The 14,619-nt window shown below is 63.3% G+C and overlaps 2 protein-coding genes across 9 annotated transcripts; one reads left to right on the forward strand and one right to left on the reverse strand.

Moving 5' to 3' along the window:
• Nucleotides 1-161: 161 nt before the first annotated feature.
• On the forward strand, nucleotides 162-8,388 carry IDH3G (isocitrate dehydrogenase (NAD(+)) 3 non-catalytic subunit gamma). Of its 4 annotated transcripts, none has more exons than XM_067723633.1 (13): nucleotides 163-319; nucleotides 3,877-3,915; nucleotides 4,265-4,276; nucleotides 4,535-4,632; nucleotides 4,958-5,070; nucleotides 6,201-6,261; nucleotides 6,359-6,491; nucleotides 6,621-6,754; nucleotides 7,014-7,116; nucleotides 7,208-7,354; nucleotides 7,692-7,786; nucleotides 7,869-7,929; nucleotides 8,183-8,388. In XM_067723633.1, the coding sequence occupies exons 1-13, from the start codon at nucleotides 239-241 to the stop codon at nucleotides 8,282-8,284; spliced, it is 1,179 nt and encodes a 392-aa protein (XP_067579734.1). In that variant the 5' UTR covers nucleotides 163-238; the 3' UTR covers nucleotides 8,285-8,388. The 4 variants fall into 4 exon arrangements, with proteins under 4 accessions (XP_067579736.1, XP_067579734.1, XP_067579733.1 ...); XM_067723632.1 differs by lacking the exon at nucleotides 4,265-4,276 and adding an exon at nucleotides 4,305-4,400; XM_067723635.1 differs by lacking the exons at nucleotides 4,265-4,276; nucleotides 7,208-7,354 and adding an exon at nucleotides 4,305-4,400 and having other exon boundaries at nucleotides 162-319.
• Nucleotides 8,389-8,424: 36 nt separating this feature from the next.
• SRPK3 (SRSF protein kinase 3) lies at nucleotides 8,425-13,519 on the reverse strand. Of its 5 annotated transcripts, XM_067723628.1 has the most exons (15): nucleotides 12,916-13,057; nucleotides 12,704-12,834; nucleotides 12,461-12,569; nucleotides 12,243-12,330; nucleotides 11,857-11,944; nucleotides 11,185-11,291; nucleotides 10,938-11,103; nucleotides 10,809-10,834; nucleotides 10,263-10,392; nucleotides 9,940-10,179; nucleotides 9,748-9,848; nucleotides 9,340-9,447; nucleotides 9,199-9,268; nucleotides 9,026-9,118; nucleotides 8,425-8,885 (listed from the first exon to the last, which is right to left on the reverse strand). In XM_067723628.1, exons 1-15 carry the CDS (start codon nucleotides 12,966-12,968, stop codon nucleotides 8,701-8,703), a joined length of 1,695 nt encoding a protein of 564 aa, XP_067579729.1. In that variant the 5' UTR covers nucleotides 12,969-13,057; the 3' UTR covers nucleotides 8,425-8,700. The 5 variants fall into 5 exon arrangements, 4 of the variants coding, with proteins under 4 accessions (XP_067579729.1, XP_067579727.1, XP_067579728.1 ...); XM_067723626.1 differs by lacking the exon at nucleotides 12,461-12,569 and having other exon boundaries at nucleotides 12,916-13,519; XM_067723627.1 differs by having other exon boundaries at nucleotides 9,026-9,268.
• Between the last annotated feature and the right edge of the window lie 1,100 nt (nucleotides 13,520-14,619).

The raw sequence follows: 14,619 nt of genomic DNA on the forward strand, positions 1-14,619 counted from the left end.
TGTCCCCTCCCCGGACCAGGGGCCCAGCGGGCCGCCCTCCCCCGCAAGATGGCGACGACGATGGCGACGGCGGCGGCGGCGGCGCCGCTCTCGGCGCCGGAAGAGGGCGTGAAAACCGGCGCGGCCGTGTGCGTGCGCACTGCGGGACCACGCCCCCTCCCGGGACTTCGCGCCCCGCCGAACTCTCGCGAGAGCGGCATCTGCGAGTCGGAACCTGCGGCAGTTCTCACTTTTCATCATGGCGCTGAAGGTGGCGACGGCCGCGGGCGGCGCTGTGAAGGCAGTGCTCAGGCCGGCCCTCCTCTGCCGTCCTTGGGAGGTGAGAAGCAGGAGCGGGCCACGGGAACAGCCGCGGCGATCGCTGAGGGGTGCTTGCACCTCGTCGGGGTTAGGCCGGCGGCCGCCGCTCTCGGAGCGTCCTGGGGCCCGATTGGCTGCGGGTCCCGTGAGGGGAGGGGAGAGCGCTGCGGGCCAGGGTTGATTGGCCACCTTCGCTGTCACTGAAGGGGTTAGCCAAAGTTGATTCTGGTCTGGCTTCTCAGGGGTCTGCATCTTGTGGCGGGGGAGCTCCCAATGGGCGGGGAGAGTGGACCCCGGGGGGCAGTGTCAACTCCCTAGTGTCCTTGTGGGAAACCCCTCCCCTAAGGCGGTCACGTGGCCGGCCCGCCTCGCTCTTGCCCTCTTGGGAATCGGTTCCTGGCCGCCCTGCCTCTTCAAGTTTCCCTTTTGTGGACCGCTTTGCCACCTCTCCCAGTGGAGGTGGTGAATCGGCCTTTGATGGTGCCCCAGAGCCTCCCCCCCCCCCCCACCGCAGGCGCCTGGAATGGGAAGGAGCTAGGATTCTTGAAGCTGGCGGGTTGGGAGGCCGCGAGGGCTTTGCTTCCGTTGTTCTCTGTTTAGGATCTTGGTTATTCAGGTCTGATTCCTCTCTCTTGACACGCTTGAATGAGGATAATTTAGTCCCTGGGTGGGTTGGAAGCCATCTGAAGCGTCATCGAGTCAGAACTGGCCCTGAGGGACGAGAGGTCTGACCTCTCTGGGTTCCAGTTTCTCCTCTGTCTCAAAGGATCCACCCAACTCTGACCTTCCAGAACTCTGTGACTTTGCTGACACTACTTGTGGACATGTCTTCAGCCATGCTTCCCCCCTCTGAGCCCTGGGGAAGACTGCCCTGTAACAGCTTCTGGTTTATGAAATTATGTTTAAAATGCTGACTCCTCCCACTTGCTCGCCAGAGGCTTTCCAGAGGTCCCTGGCAGCTAGGCTCTTGCAGGATCTTGGTGGGGACATCTGTCTCCTCCCTGACTTCCCCTGTGTGTGTGCTTGTGTCTATATTGGGGCAGGGATGGGGGGCAGTGAAAGGTTGCTAGCTGGGCAATGCCTTGCCCTGAGACTGGTTGTCCTGGGTATGGGAACCTTTAGAGATGAAGCCCAGATCTTTGGTCCCACTGATTGGGACCTCGTGGGAAAATATGCCGCCACCATTGGTACTTGATCCAACAGAAACATGCTGATGAGAGAACCCTCACTAAAATGTGGATCATGGGAGCCCTTAGGCTGGGACACGTACCATTCTGAACTCCTTTTTTTCTGTGGCACTATCAAAGGACGAGGGTAACAGTCCACCTTCCTGCTTGATGAACAAGCTGGAGACCAATGCATATATCCCATTCTGCCTCATACTGGGCTCCTTTGATAGGTAGCTTCACAGAACCTTTGTAACCTCCTGAAGGAAGGTGCCTGAATGTGTCCAGAGCAAGGTCAGGGAAGTCACTATCCTGAGAGCTCTCCGGGTCTTTGGCCAAAGCTGGATGGAACATCTAGCATTGGGACCAGGTGAGAGAGACGTTCGGCCCTGGTGGTAGTGATGGGGTCCAGGGTCTGGTGGGGTGTGGTTGTGCAGATGCAGAGCCAGGCCTGGTGTGAGCGCTGGCTCACCGGCACAGCCAGGTTACCTGCCAGGTGCCAGTAGACCTCAGAGGGCTGAAACCCAGGAGGAGTTACTGCACGGAGCTGTAGGGGTCAGCCCAGCATCCCCTCACTGGCCAGCAGCCTTGAACACTGGCCTGAGGGGCTGGTGGGGTAAAGGGGGGCGTATGCTTTTGCATAGCCCTGTGTGCTCTTCTAGCGACTGAACAGCTTGCATACCTCTTCTTGCTTAATGTTTCCAGCAGTCAGATAAAGTAGGCACCTCTATTCTGTGGATTTCAGGTAAGGGTGGGAAGCTCAGCAAGGGTAAGCCATTTGCCAGCAGGAGTAGTAGATGGAGGATTTGGACCGAGGTCGACCTAGCCTCAAAGCCCGTCATATCTTCCTTCATTTTCTGATATGCTCATTCATTCAGTAAATGTTTTTTGTGTCCCAGCTCTGGACCAGGCATTCTGCTCGGTCTTGGGGTGACAGTAGGGGATCAGACAGACATGGTGTCCACTCTCAGGGGCTTAGGGGTAGGAGAGGGAGCACAGCAGTGATAACCTAGTGAGACTGTGGTTGAGGGGAAGGGAGTGGGGTGGGTAGGGCTTTGGGAGCCCGGGGGACCAACAGCTCAGCAGCCTTAGGGCATCAGGGAAGGCTTCCTGGAGGAAAGGCAGTCTCAATACAGACACCATCCACAAGTTTGTATTGAGAGCCTACAGATAAGATGAATCCAGATACTGACAATTGCTAGAAGGAAAACAGAAAAGCCCCAAGTATGCGTCAGACTGCAGACCCGGGGGCCCCATGGATCAGCAGAAACCCCCAGGGCCTGTTGTCCTGTTAGTCACCCCCTTCCTAACCCCTGTGCTGCCAGAGTTCTGTGCAAGGGGGAGCCTTGTGAAAACCAGCCGGGGAGACCCAGATGGGGCGGTCAGCCTCTGCGTGAGCTTTCTGGACTTCTAGCAGGAAGGCATGGCTCTTTGGAAAATGGCCACAGTGACTCTGCCATTGGCTGCCCCAGCAGGCAAGTGGCAGGGCATTCCCAAGCGATAAGGAGGACCTTGGCCCTGCCCCTGTCTCTGGATTGAAGGGCACCCAGGCGGGGCACAACAGGGAGGAAAGTGTGTGGGCCTGTAGCCCCGCTGCGGTGGGAGCTGGGACATGGGCTGCTTCTTCCAGGAAAGTGTGGGGACTCCAGATGGGTCACTCTGAGCACCTGTCCCATTTGACTCGGGTGTCTTTTGCTCTGAAGCTGTCAGGCATGGCACCGGTGTGACCAAGTGCGGCTGTTTCAGGTGGGGGGTGGGGACATCTGTCATCCATGTAGGCCACAAAGCAGTTTTGCAATCCTTCATGAAAGCCTTCTGAAAGATTGGCGTCTGCTATTCTTCTGCAAATGGTTGCATTGTTAGATTTCTGATTCTAGAGTGCTGTTCCGCATGGTGCCAACAGTGCTTATCTCTGGGTGGACGGGGCTGGGTGCTATCTTCTTCCTCCCAATCTTCGTGTTCTGTCCATATGCTGCTTTTGTAACAAGAAAACATGATCTTTAAAATGATGTAAATGATGGTCGTGGTGGCCCAGTGGTTTATCACGATTTCCCTATTGTACTACGTTTGGCGTGCCAACTTCTCCAAGTTACAGACATCACTGAGCAGGAATAATTGGCTGAAGAAGACCAGAAACAAGAAAAGGCGGGGAGGGGGATGTAAACATTTTTTAAAAAACTGACCAGGGACCTGAAGGAGGTGTAAAGCGTTGTAGCGACCCTCCGCGGTGCTCCGACGGGCTGGTCTGTGTGCTGCTGTGCGCTAGACAGCGGTGCACGGGGGAGGCGCAGGGCCTGTCTGGGCGCGGTGAGGACGCTCGCCTTCCCTGCCAGGAGCTCGGCTGGCCCTTTTGCCAAATTGGCTTTCTGGGCTAGATGGCAACCACTAGCGTCTGGGTTCTCTTTGCCAGGTTCTAGGTGCCCACGAAGCCCCCCGGAGGAGCTTCTCAGTAAGTACCCACCCGAGTGTGTGCATGCACGTGTGTGTGTTGATGTTCACGTGTGCCCGCCTGTGTGTGTGCGGAGGCGTGTGTGTACAGGTGCATGTGGATGCACTCACAGGCAGGCGTGGGTGCAGAGGTGTGTGTGTGTGCGCGTGTGCACGTGCGTGTGTCGTGCCTCTGGGCTCCCTGCCCTTCTGTGTCTCTCCCCCTGAGGTGCAGTCTCCAGAGCTCGCCCACCCCTTCTCCCCTGAACCGTGCTAGACGGCGCCCCAGGGAAACAGCCCCATTCCCCAGCAGAGCTTGTTCCTCCAGCCTTGACTGATCTGTGTCTTCTTCCTTCCTGTCCCGCCTCTAGCAACAAACAATTGTGAGTGTTTTTCTCATCTGCCTGTTAGGTTGGGGCTTTTAGTTGCTTTGGGATTGACCCGGGTCCAGGCGGGGACGGGGCCTGTTTCTGCTGTTGTCCTCGCGACCCAGGAGCGCCCCCCGCCGTGAGCAGCCCTGTCTGGGGTGGGTGGGGCAGGGTGTAGGGGTGTGGTACCCCAAGCTGGCGCCTCCCAGTGGGCCTTCCCACTGGGTCAGTGCTGGAGGGGGGAAGGGAACTGAAGCCTCCCCGTCCTTCTAGCCCCCGTCGGCTAAGTATGGTGGGCGGCACACGGTCACCATGATCCCAGGGGATGGCATCGGGCCAGAGCTCATGTTGCACGTCAAGTCTGTGTTCAGGTACAGAGCCCCTGGGCCCAGCCAGGGGGACCCTGAGAACTTTGTGCCAAGAGGGGCAGTGAGCCAGTGGTGGGAGGCCTTTTGTCCCAGTGTCTGCGATCCTAGCAGGCCGGCCCGGGCACGGGGAGGGTGGAACCAGGCCCACTGACAGTGTTGTGGAGTGTAAGTGCATGCCTGTCAGCTGGCGCAGGTGGGCTCAGTCTCCCCTCAGCCAGAGCCAGGGCAGGGTGGGCAGCAGCAGGGGAGAGGCCTCTGCACCCAGTGGTCCAGGCAGGCTTCCCAGACGGAGGCCTGGGGCCGCCGCCCTGACCCTGCTCTGCCCCAGGCATGCGTGTGTGCCTGTGGACTTCGAAGAGGTGCACGTGAGCTCCAACGCCGACGAGGAGGACATCCGAAACGCCATCATGGCCATACGGCGGAACCGCGTGGCCCTGAAGGGTGAGCTCGGGGGCCAGGATGGGGCACCGCACGTGATTCCTTTCACCTCCAAGCTGACACTTGTCCCTGGGGCCCCACTGATGCTGCGATTCTGAGGTCTCAGTGGCACTAGGCTCTGCGGGAGCCTGTCCAGGGATGGGCCCCCTTCCACCCTCTTCTTCCCTCCTGAGGCAGCCCTCTCTGCTGGAGTCAGCTTTGACCCTCAGAGTCTTTCTTCACAAACCACGTGTCACAGAGATGCGATTGTAACCCTCTGCCTGCCGCCTTGGTTCCAGTTGGCACAGCTGTGCATGTTACAGACGGGAGCTTTACCCTTTCTGAGTTTGCCTTGGTTTGCTCCAGGTCCTTAAACTGTTTCCATCACTCATTCTGCAAACTTTAGACCATTACCTGCTCTGTGTGAGGAGTGAGTGAGCAAAGATGAACCCAGTTAGAGCCCCAGGCCCTGGCAGTCACGTGGAGGGGCAGCCATGTTAACTACAGGGTGCCCAAGGCACTGTGGGTGAAGGAAGTCCAGGCAGGGTGTGAGTTGGAGGGCCGGCGGCCCTGGTGGCCCTGAGAAAGCCCTCCTCTACTTGGCACTCTCTGACTGCCTTCTCTCAGCAGCTGCTGGCCCTCTGGGTGCCCTGGTCCCAGCCAAGGTAAAGCTGTGGTCTTTTTCAGGCAACCCCTGCCTGCCTCTGAGCTGCAGCTCTTGTGCTTCCTCGACGCAGGGCCTGGCACTAACCGTGGCCAAGGTCCCCTTGCTGGTGCCAGCCTAGCCACCAGCCTGTTAGTAAGCAAGAGTGGTCACTTTCTGTCCATTCCCCACCCAGGGTCTAGCAAGACCTGGCCAGATGCCAACCCTTGTTCATTCATTCATTCGTTCAGTATTTATTGAGTGCATGCTACGTGCCAGGAGTCCATCAGTGAACCAAACGCATAGACACACATGCCCCTCTGCCCCATGGGGCTTACGCTGCAAGTTACGCTAGAGTGTTCCATGAAACACTTCTGCCGCCGGAAGCTGCTGTGTCCTTCTGTTGGAGTCACCCTTGGCACACATCCCCTGGGTCAGAAAGGGGGATATGGTGGTACAGCTGAGCCTGGGGTGCCCTCTCCAGCCTGCTGGTCTTGTTTCTGTCCTGCAGGCAATATTGAAACAAACCATAACCTGCCGCCATCCCACAAATCCCGAAACAACATCCTTCGGTGAGAGCCAAGTGCATGGGTTGGGGGCTTGGCAGGGGTGGGGGTGCCAGCAGAGAGATGCTGCACTTGCCGGCTGCTTCTCCCTCTGTGCCCCTAGCACCAGCCTGGACCTCTACGCCAACGTCATCCACTGTAAGAGCCTGCCGGGAGTGGTGACGCGGCACAGGGACATAGATATCCTCATCGTCCGGGAAAACACGGAGGGCGAGTATAGCAGCCTGGAGCATGAGGTGGGGGCGTGTTGGCGGGCGTGAGCTCGGCTAGGGCGCTGGTCGGGGACGCCGTGCCCGAGGGGAACCTTGTGCTAGAGGGCAGGCTCGGACAGGCCGTGGGCCTCTTCTCCCTCGTCCCCTTCTCAGAGCGTGGCAGGGGTGGTGGAGAGCCTGAAGATCATCACCGAGGCCAGGTCGCTGCGTATTGCCGAGTATGCCTTCACGCTGGCCCGGGAGAGCGGGCGCAAGAAAGTGACGGCCGTGCACAAGGCCAACATCATGTATGCCCCCCGCCTCGCGCCGCCGCGCTGCCGCCGGGGCCTGCTCTCTGGGACTCGGGGCCCGGGACTACGCCCTGTTGCCCGTTTCCCAGCTGTGGCCTCACCGCAGTGCACACCTAGGGGAGGTGGAACGGGATTCTGCCTGTCCCGCAGACGGCACTGGTTGTAGTTTAGAACCCAGCCTTCTGTGGCGTCTGCGTGCCCCGTCCCTCCAGCTGACGGTTGTAGTGGCCAAGCTGGTGTCCTGCATCCCCCTTAGGAAACTGGGCGATGGGCTCTTCCTCCAGTGCTGCAAGGCGGTGGCAGCCCGTTACCCCCAGATCACCTTCGAGAATATGATCGTGGACAACACCACCATGCAGGTAGTTAGGCTGCCATGCTGCGTGGCCCCTGCCCTGGGCTCCCGGGGCTGCCTGTGCTCCAGGTGCTGGCCGTCCCCTCCTTGCCCCACAGCTGGTGTCCCGGCCCCAGCAGTTCGATGTCATGGTGATGCCCAATCTCTACGGCAACATCGTCAACAACGTCTGCGCGGGGTTGGTTGGGGGCCCCGGCCTCGTAGCTGGGGCCAACTACGGCCACGTGTATGCCGTGTTTGAGACGGTGAGTGCCACCAGCAGTGCCAGGGCCACTGGCTTTTGTGAACTATAGCTCACAAACTTCCTAGGTCACCCATTGAAAGCGTACGATTTATTGGTTTCTAAGATATTCAGAGTTGTGCAACCATCCCCACTCTCTAATTCCAGAACGTTTCCATCCCCCCAGAAGAAATCTTGTACTTGTGGCTGTCACTCTCTGTTCCCCCTTCCCAGCCCCCGGCACCAAAGTCATCTGCTTTCTGTCTCTGGATGTGCCTGTTCTGGACGCTTTGCACAAATGCAGTGTACACTCGATGTGCTTGTGTTTCCCAGCCCCCTCCTTTGCGTCTCGCCTCTTCCAGGCTACGAGGAACACAGGCAAGAGCATCGCCAACAGGAACATCGCCAACCCCACGGCTACGCTGCTGGCAAGCTGCATGATGCTCGACCACCTCAAGTAAGTGGCTTCTCGATGCCGGGCCCTGGCCCCCGGCCCGCGCCCCAGGCCGCGAGGACCAAGGTCTGCCCTTCGTTCTCAGGCTCCACTCCTACGCCACCTCCATCCGCAAGGCCGTCTTGGCGTCCATGGACAATGAAAATGTGAGGCTCCCACCCCAGCCCGGGTTGAGGGGCTGGAAATGGTGACCTGGCACCTGTGCTGCCCCCAAGGTGGGGGGGTGTATCAGGCAGAGTGGGGGCCTTTGGGGCCTTAGCTGGTATTACTGCCCTCCTGGTGGCGCTCCCAGCCCCTGCAGGCCACGGGGCGCTGTGGGCAGCCCTGGGCTGCCTGCAGGCTAGGGCGCAGGTGTTGGCTGGGCCCCGCTGTGTGCCCAAGCTTGCCCGTCTCCTGCAGATGCACACCCCAGACATCGGGGGCCAGGGCACCACATCAGAAGCCATCCAGGACATCATCCGCCGTATCCGTGTCATCAACGGCCGGGCCGTGGAGGCCTAGGCCGTCCCCGGGACTGTCTCGGCCCACCCTTTAGACCCCCTTCACGCCCCCAGCACCCTGAGTGGCTCGGTGGGCGGACCCAGAATAAACCCACTTCTGCCCCAGCCCTTGGCCGCGTGCTTCTGTCGCTCCAGGACGCGGGTGTTTCAGTCACACTTTATTAAGAAAACAGGCAGTGCGCTTCCCATTCAGAGGGCCCTCTGCGAGGGTTGGGGGCAGAACGAATTCTGAAAGGCAGGCCTGGCCCTGGTATCTGTCTGCCCTGCTGGGGGGGGGTTGTGAGAGGGCGGGCGGGCGGTGTGAGGCACTCAGCAGGGTGGGTGGGGCGGAGCCGTCCTGCTTTCCCTGAAGGCACTGAGGGCTGGGGGTCGGGGGCAGCCAGGACCGTCCCACGCTGCCCAAAGCACCAGCCGGGCCTAGGGATTGAGCCAAGGGTGCTGGAGGCAGTCGGCCGCGCTGGCCCGCTTTTCGGGGATGTACTCCATCATGGGCAGCAGGAAGGCGCTGAACTGCGTGGCCTGCTCCAGGGGCCACTCGTACTTCTCCATGAGCACCTCGTACAGGCCCCAGTGCTTGAGGTTGTGGATGTGCCGCAGCTCTCCTGGGGGCAGGCCGGTGGGCCTTAGGTCAGACTCCACCAGGGAGGACTCTGATCTGGGACCCCTTGCTCCCCCTATTTCAGAACCCAAGGTCCCTGCCCCGCCCCTTGCATCCAGGTGGCCTGCGCCCGCTCGGCCCCACCTCTCCGGTTGAAGAACTCCCGGGAATAGCGGCCCGAGAGGGCAAAGGCCGGGGGGATGTCTCCCAGCAGCTCCACGATGTGGGCGATGTGGTCTGTGAATAGACAGGGGGCTGGGAGGAAGCCGGGCGGCCGGGAGACCCCGAGGCCGAGCCCAGGGCCTGCCTCCCCCTACCCTCGTCACGACTGTAGTCTTCTCCGGAGTGTGGCTCGAACAGGTAGTCGCCAGTGGCCAGCTCGAAGGCCTGGAAGGGGGAGAGGGTGAGGCTGCGGCCGGTGGGCCAGCTCTGGGCGGGGGTAGCCCAAACGGACGTACCATGCACGCCGTGCTCCAGATGTCGGCCGGGGGCCCGTACTCGGCGCCGATCAGCACCTCCACGGCCCGGTACTGCCGTGTCTGGATGTCCTCGGTGAAGTGCTTGTGCTGCAGGCAAGGGGAGCCCTGGGGAGGAGCTGGGGCCATGGCTGGCCTCCCCTCACTGCCCCCCTCTCGTCTCCCACCTCCTCTGGGCCGTGCACCCGCGGAGCACAGTGGGGCTCACTCTGAGCCTCAGCGTCCCCGGGTGTCCCGAGGGTCTGGCCAGACGACCTGAGGCTGAGGCTGGCCACTTCCCTGTGGCCCCCCACCCCCTGCCGTGGGCCCAGCTCTGCTGACCAGGCGGGCCGGTGCTGGTTTCGGCTCAGGCCTGTGCCGCCTCCTTCATAGCAGGGCGCCCGCTCGTACCACCCAGCAGGCGTTGCCCAGGTCTGCGATCTTGATCTTGATCTTGTCTGCATTTTGGGGCTCTAGGGGGTTCACCAGGAGGTTGGAGGCACCAAATGGTGCTGGGGAAGCAAGAGAAGGGAGAGAGACTGAGCTGGCCTGGACCTGCCCTGCCCGGCCCCGCCCACCTGTGCCTGCCGCTGCCTGACTTACTGCTGGGTGACAGGAGGCCCCCGGTCTCGCGTTGGTTGGAAGAGCCTGAGAGGATGGAGCACGAGGCGGGGGAGAAGAGGGAGCCCGAGAAGCCTGAGGTCTGGGAGCTGGGGCTGAGGCTGCGGCTGCCCCCGGGGGCAGGGGAGGAGGAGGCCGGGGAGGGGCCGGCCGCGGCCCCCCCAGGGTGGCAGCCGGAAGAGGAGGTGGAGCCGCTGCCCCCCTCTAGTCTTGAGCCAGAGTCTGGGGAGACGGGCAGAGGTGGTGTGTGAGCAGACGCCGCTGCGGCACGTGCCAGGCGGCCCTGCGCCCCCCTGGCCCCTCACCCTCGGCCTGGGCGGCTGCCTCCATGGCCTCCAGCCTCTGCAGGTCCCGAAGCCGCTCTTCCAGCAGCCGCTTCTGCTGGTTCCGTTTGCGCCTCATCTTCTTCCTCTTGTTTTTGGACAGCTTACCGGTCTGCCGTTAGAGCCAGGGTCACTCCGGGGTGCCCGTCACCCATCCCCGAGCAGCCCGAGCCTCTGCCCGTGGCCTGCAGGCCCGGGGGCTCCAGGGACACCAGACGTGGCAGTGCCCCCTCACCCGCCTCCTGTCTCCCCTCCTGCCCGCCACTCCCCAGAGCTTGAGGCTGGGGAGGAACCAGCAGGCCTGCCTGTGGGTGCCAGCCTCCCCTAGGGGCAGCTCTGGCCCCTCCCAGCCTCGGATGCAGTGTCCTTCCACTGAGACGGGGGCGAGCCCAGCAGCCACCCAGGGCAGTTTGGGGCACGTGGCCCACTCTGCGTATCATCCGCATCCGGGCCACCCAGCCGCTTGGAAGCGCCACTGCAGGAGTGCTGGGGAGGGTGAGGCCCAGGAAGAGGGGCGCCCCCACTTACCAACACCTCCTGGGGGGCACTGCTGACTGGGGGTGGGGCCGGCAGAGCATGGAGTGACAGAAAGGAAGCGAGACTCAGGCAGGGGCTGAGGCCACGGGCCCCGCCCCGCCCCGCGCAGGCTCTCGGTACCTGTGGACCGGGATGGGGGCGGGGCCCCTGACCGCTGCCACTCCGTGGCCTCCGCAGCCAGGCGCCTGATGTAGGCGTCGCCCACACACAGCAGGATGTTTTCAGGCTTGATGTCCGTGTGGATGACCTTGCACTTGGTGTGGAGGTAATCCAGGCCGCGCAGCACCTGGGGAGAGCCACGCCTGAGCTCCCCCGGCGCCGCCCAGGCCGCCTCGCAGCGCTCTTCGGCCAGGCGCCTGCTGCTCACCTGCCTCACGATGCTCTTCACGCAGGGCACGGGCAGGCCCTGGTAGTTGGACTTGATGATCCACTTGAGGAGCTGGTGGCCTAGGACCTCCAGTACCATGCACACGTCTTGGGCCGGGAGTGAAGGGCGGTCAGTGGGCAAGCAGCTGGGGCACAGGCCCCGCCCACCCTCAGCTGGGGCGGGGGAGCAACGAGCCTCAGGCAGTGCAGAGCTGGGTCTGGGAGGTCCCGGTATTGCTACCATCCCGGTGTCATAGTGTCCCTGTCACTCTAGGTGTGCCAGTTGGGACAGTACCTTCCACGGTCACCCTAGGGAGAGGGCACTGGAGGAATAGGCGGGTTTCTCAGCCCATCCCCAGTCCTACGCCCAAGTCTGCCAAAGAGCCTACGGACAGCCCCCCGAAAGGGAAGGCACTGCCACAGAGGTGGGCCCTCCCACCTGGGGGTAAGCCAGCAACACCCGTGGATAGCCAGTGCCAACCTGGTCATCCGCTCCCTGCCCCCCACACAGAAACACAAATCCCCAAAGTGGTGATGGAGATATTGCGCAGTGTCACTGGAAGGGATAAACCCCCATCGTGCAGATCAGCAAACTGAGGCCCTAGGAGCTGGGAAGGCATGAGCCAGCTGGCCCCTGCGCTGCCACACTGCTTGCTCAGCCTACGAAGGATACGGACTCCATTAACCCCTGAGATCCTGAAGTCGTCGATGAGCTGGACGATGGTTTCTCTTTTGGGGTCACTGGGGTCACTGTCTCGGACCTGGAGCAAAAGCCAAGGGGCCACAGACGGCTGCAACCTGCCCCTCGCCAGCTGCTCCCCGGGCGGCCCCTCCGGGGTGGGGGCCTCCCTCCCGCCCCAGCTGGGCCCCGCTGGAAGAAAGGCTGCCGGCCCGCCCTTGCCCGCTCCTCGGGTCCTCCCACTCCACGGAGCCAGCTGGAGCCTGCCCCTCCGGGAGCCCTGCCCCCACCCCCGCGGAGCCCCGGCAGGCCTTGCACCCACATTGCCAGGCCCTGGGCGGCTCCTGGGGCGCTGGGAGCGGGTAGGGGAGGCGCCTCACACATTTCAGGAGCTTGATCTCATCCACAGCTGTCTCCGTGTAATGCCCTGCGCTCTTCACCACTTTGAGGGCCACGAAGCGCTTGCGCCTGCAACACCGAGACCCGCGTCGGCTGCCGGCACCGGCCAGACCCACGGGGCCGTCACCGTGGCCTCAGCGGTGCCCAAGGGCGGGACCCCAGCTGGCGTGGGGCCTCGGGGGGTGGAGGGGGCACTCACTGGATGTCCCAGCAGAGCCAGACGGTGGAGAAGTGGCCCCAGCCCAGCTTGCGCACCACGTGGTACCGCCCATTGAACAGGTCCCCGATCTTCACGGGGTAGTAGCCACCTGGGGAAGGGAGCCCGTCGGGCGCGGTGGGGGTGTTGCCTTCCCCGTGCCCGGGACAGCGCGGCCCGCCGGCGCCCGGCCCACGTGGGCTGGCCCTGGCCCCTCCCCGCGGGCGGCGCCGAGGCAGGCCTCACCCTTGCAGTAGTCCTTGGCATCCTCCTGCTCCTCGTCGTCGGAGCCCAGTAGCCCCCGTAGTATCCGTGGCGCCGGCGCGGCGGGGGCCCGTTCGGAGCCTGAGGACTCGAGCCCACAGGAGGCCTGCGAGCTGTGGGTGGGGTGGGTGGGCGGTGAGCGCGCGCGCGCGCGCGAGGCGCCAGGGGCCCCGGGCGCCCAGGCCGAGCCCTACCTGCTGCTGCTGCTGCCACTGTCCCCGCCGCCGCCCAGCGCGCTGGTGCTCATCCCGGCAGCGCTGCCCGCGGCTCCGGCGCCCGGGCGGCTGCTCCTGTGGGGCCCGGCCGCGGCCTGCGCATTTATAGCCTCGGCCGCTGATCTCATCGCCTTTATAAATAGCCTCCCAGCTGCTCGGCTGTGGGCAAGGTATGCAGCGGGGAGGGGGCGGCGGCGGCGGCCCTGGAGGGCCCGGCCCCCAGGACGAGGCCCCCGCCCCCCGGGGCTGGCAGAGGGGACCCCTCCACCGACACGGTGTGACGCATGGCTGTGGGCAAGGTATGCAGCGGGGAGGGGGCGGCCCCCAGGACGAGGCCCCCGCCCCCCAGGGCTGGCAGAGGGGACCCCTCCACCGACACGGTGTGACGCATCCTCCACAGTGAGCTCCCTCGCACCCCAGGGCCAAGGGGGACGCCCACGCTGGCATGTGATGAACCGGGCCCCAGGCTGAGTCCCTGCGCCTCAGGGCTGGCAGAGGGGACCGCTGAGTGGGCCTGTGGCGGTGACCTGGTCGTCAGACTGAACCCCTGTACTCCAGAGCCCGCTGATGGGGACAGCCACACAAGGGCACTGCGGGCATGGCAGGCCGGGCTTTCACCCCTTCTCACATGCCCTAGGGTGCCGGTGACACTCTGGGAACATTCTCTGGCTTCCTGTTTGGCCCTTGGGGGAGCCTTCCCAGAGGCGATCCCTGCATTCCCACGGGTACCTCATTCCCTGCCCCCTCTCTGCTGGGTCCCCGCTTTTCCGATGGCTCCTTGATCCCCAAGACAGGCTGGGGCCCTCCTGTCCCTCAGTGTAGCGTCGCTGGGGGCCCTGGCCAGGCAAAGGTCAGGGGCGTGAGCTGCGGGCAGCTCTTCCCACCACAGGTGCTGGGCCTGAGTGACGGCCTGGGGACGGCCCGCCTGGGACTCTACTGCTGCACCGTCTCTCCCGGCTCCCTGCGGCCCAGCCCTGCCTTGCTTACTGGCTCCAACACGTGCACATATCCACGTAGGAGGCGTAGGGAGCTGTTCTTCCGGGCCCCGCCCTCAGGGGTCCTCGAGTGGGAAGCAAGTAAGCCCACAGCTCTAGTGGGCTGGTGGCAGAGATGTCCGGGTCAGGCAGAGAGCCCTTGGAGCTCGTGACCTTGGGACCCCATCCAAGGGACCAGGAGGAAGAATTGGGTCCCCAGAAAGGGGGTGGGTGGGGAAGCCTCCAGGGAGGCAGCAGGATGGGCTGGAGACCTCCGTGGCTGGTGTGGGTGGGGAAGACGAGGGGAGGCCTTGGGCGGCCAAGGAGCCCCCCGAGCCTGTGGGCACTACCGTGGGCTTCCGGCAGAGACCGGTGGGCACCTTGGCTCTTCAGAAAGAACACCGGCTGCTCCCAGGAGGGCTGGGGGGCGAAGAGGGGAGCCAGGAGGCCAGCTGGGGACTGTCAGAGTCAGAGGGAAGCGGAGGGGGCCTGGCGGTGACTGGCGACACTTGCTTCTACGTCCCTGTGCCGAGGAGAGGACCGGGAGGATGGGGTGGCATAGCTGGGGGCCTGAGGGCAGGGGCACCTTTCCCGCAGGGGTCGGGGAGGGAGGAGAGCAAGGCCTCGGAGTCCTCTTTTTCTCAGGTAGCAGAAGTCGTAGCCCTGGGCCGAGGGGAGGGCTGTGCTGGGGCACTGAAGAGACTCACAG

Source organism: Pseudorca crassidens, chromosome X, assembly GCF_039906515.1.
Source record: "Pseudorca crassidens isolate mPseCra1 chromosome X, mPseCra1.hap1, whole genome shotgun sequence".
Classification (NCBI taxonomy): Eukaryota; Metazoa; Chordata; class Mammalia; order Artiodactyla; family Delphinidae; genus Pseudorca; species Pseudorca crassidens.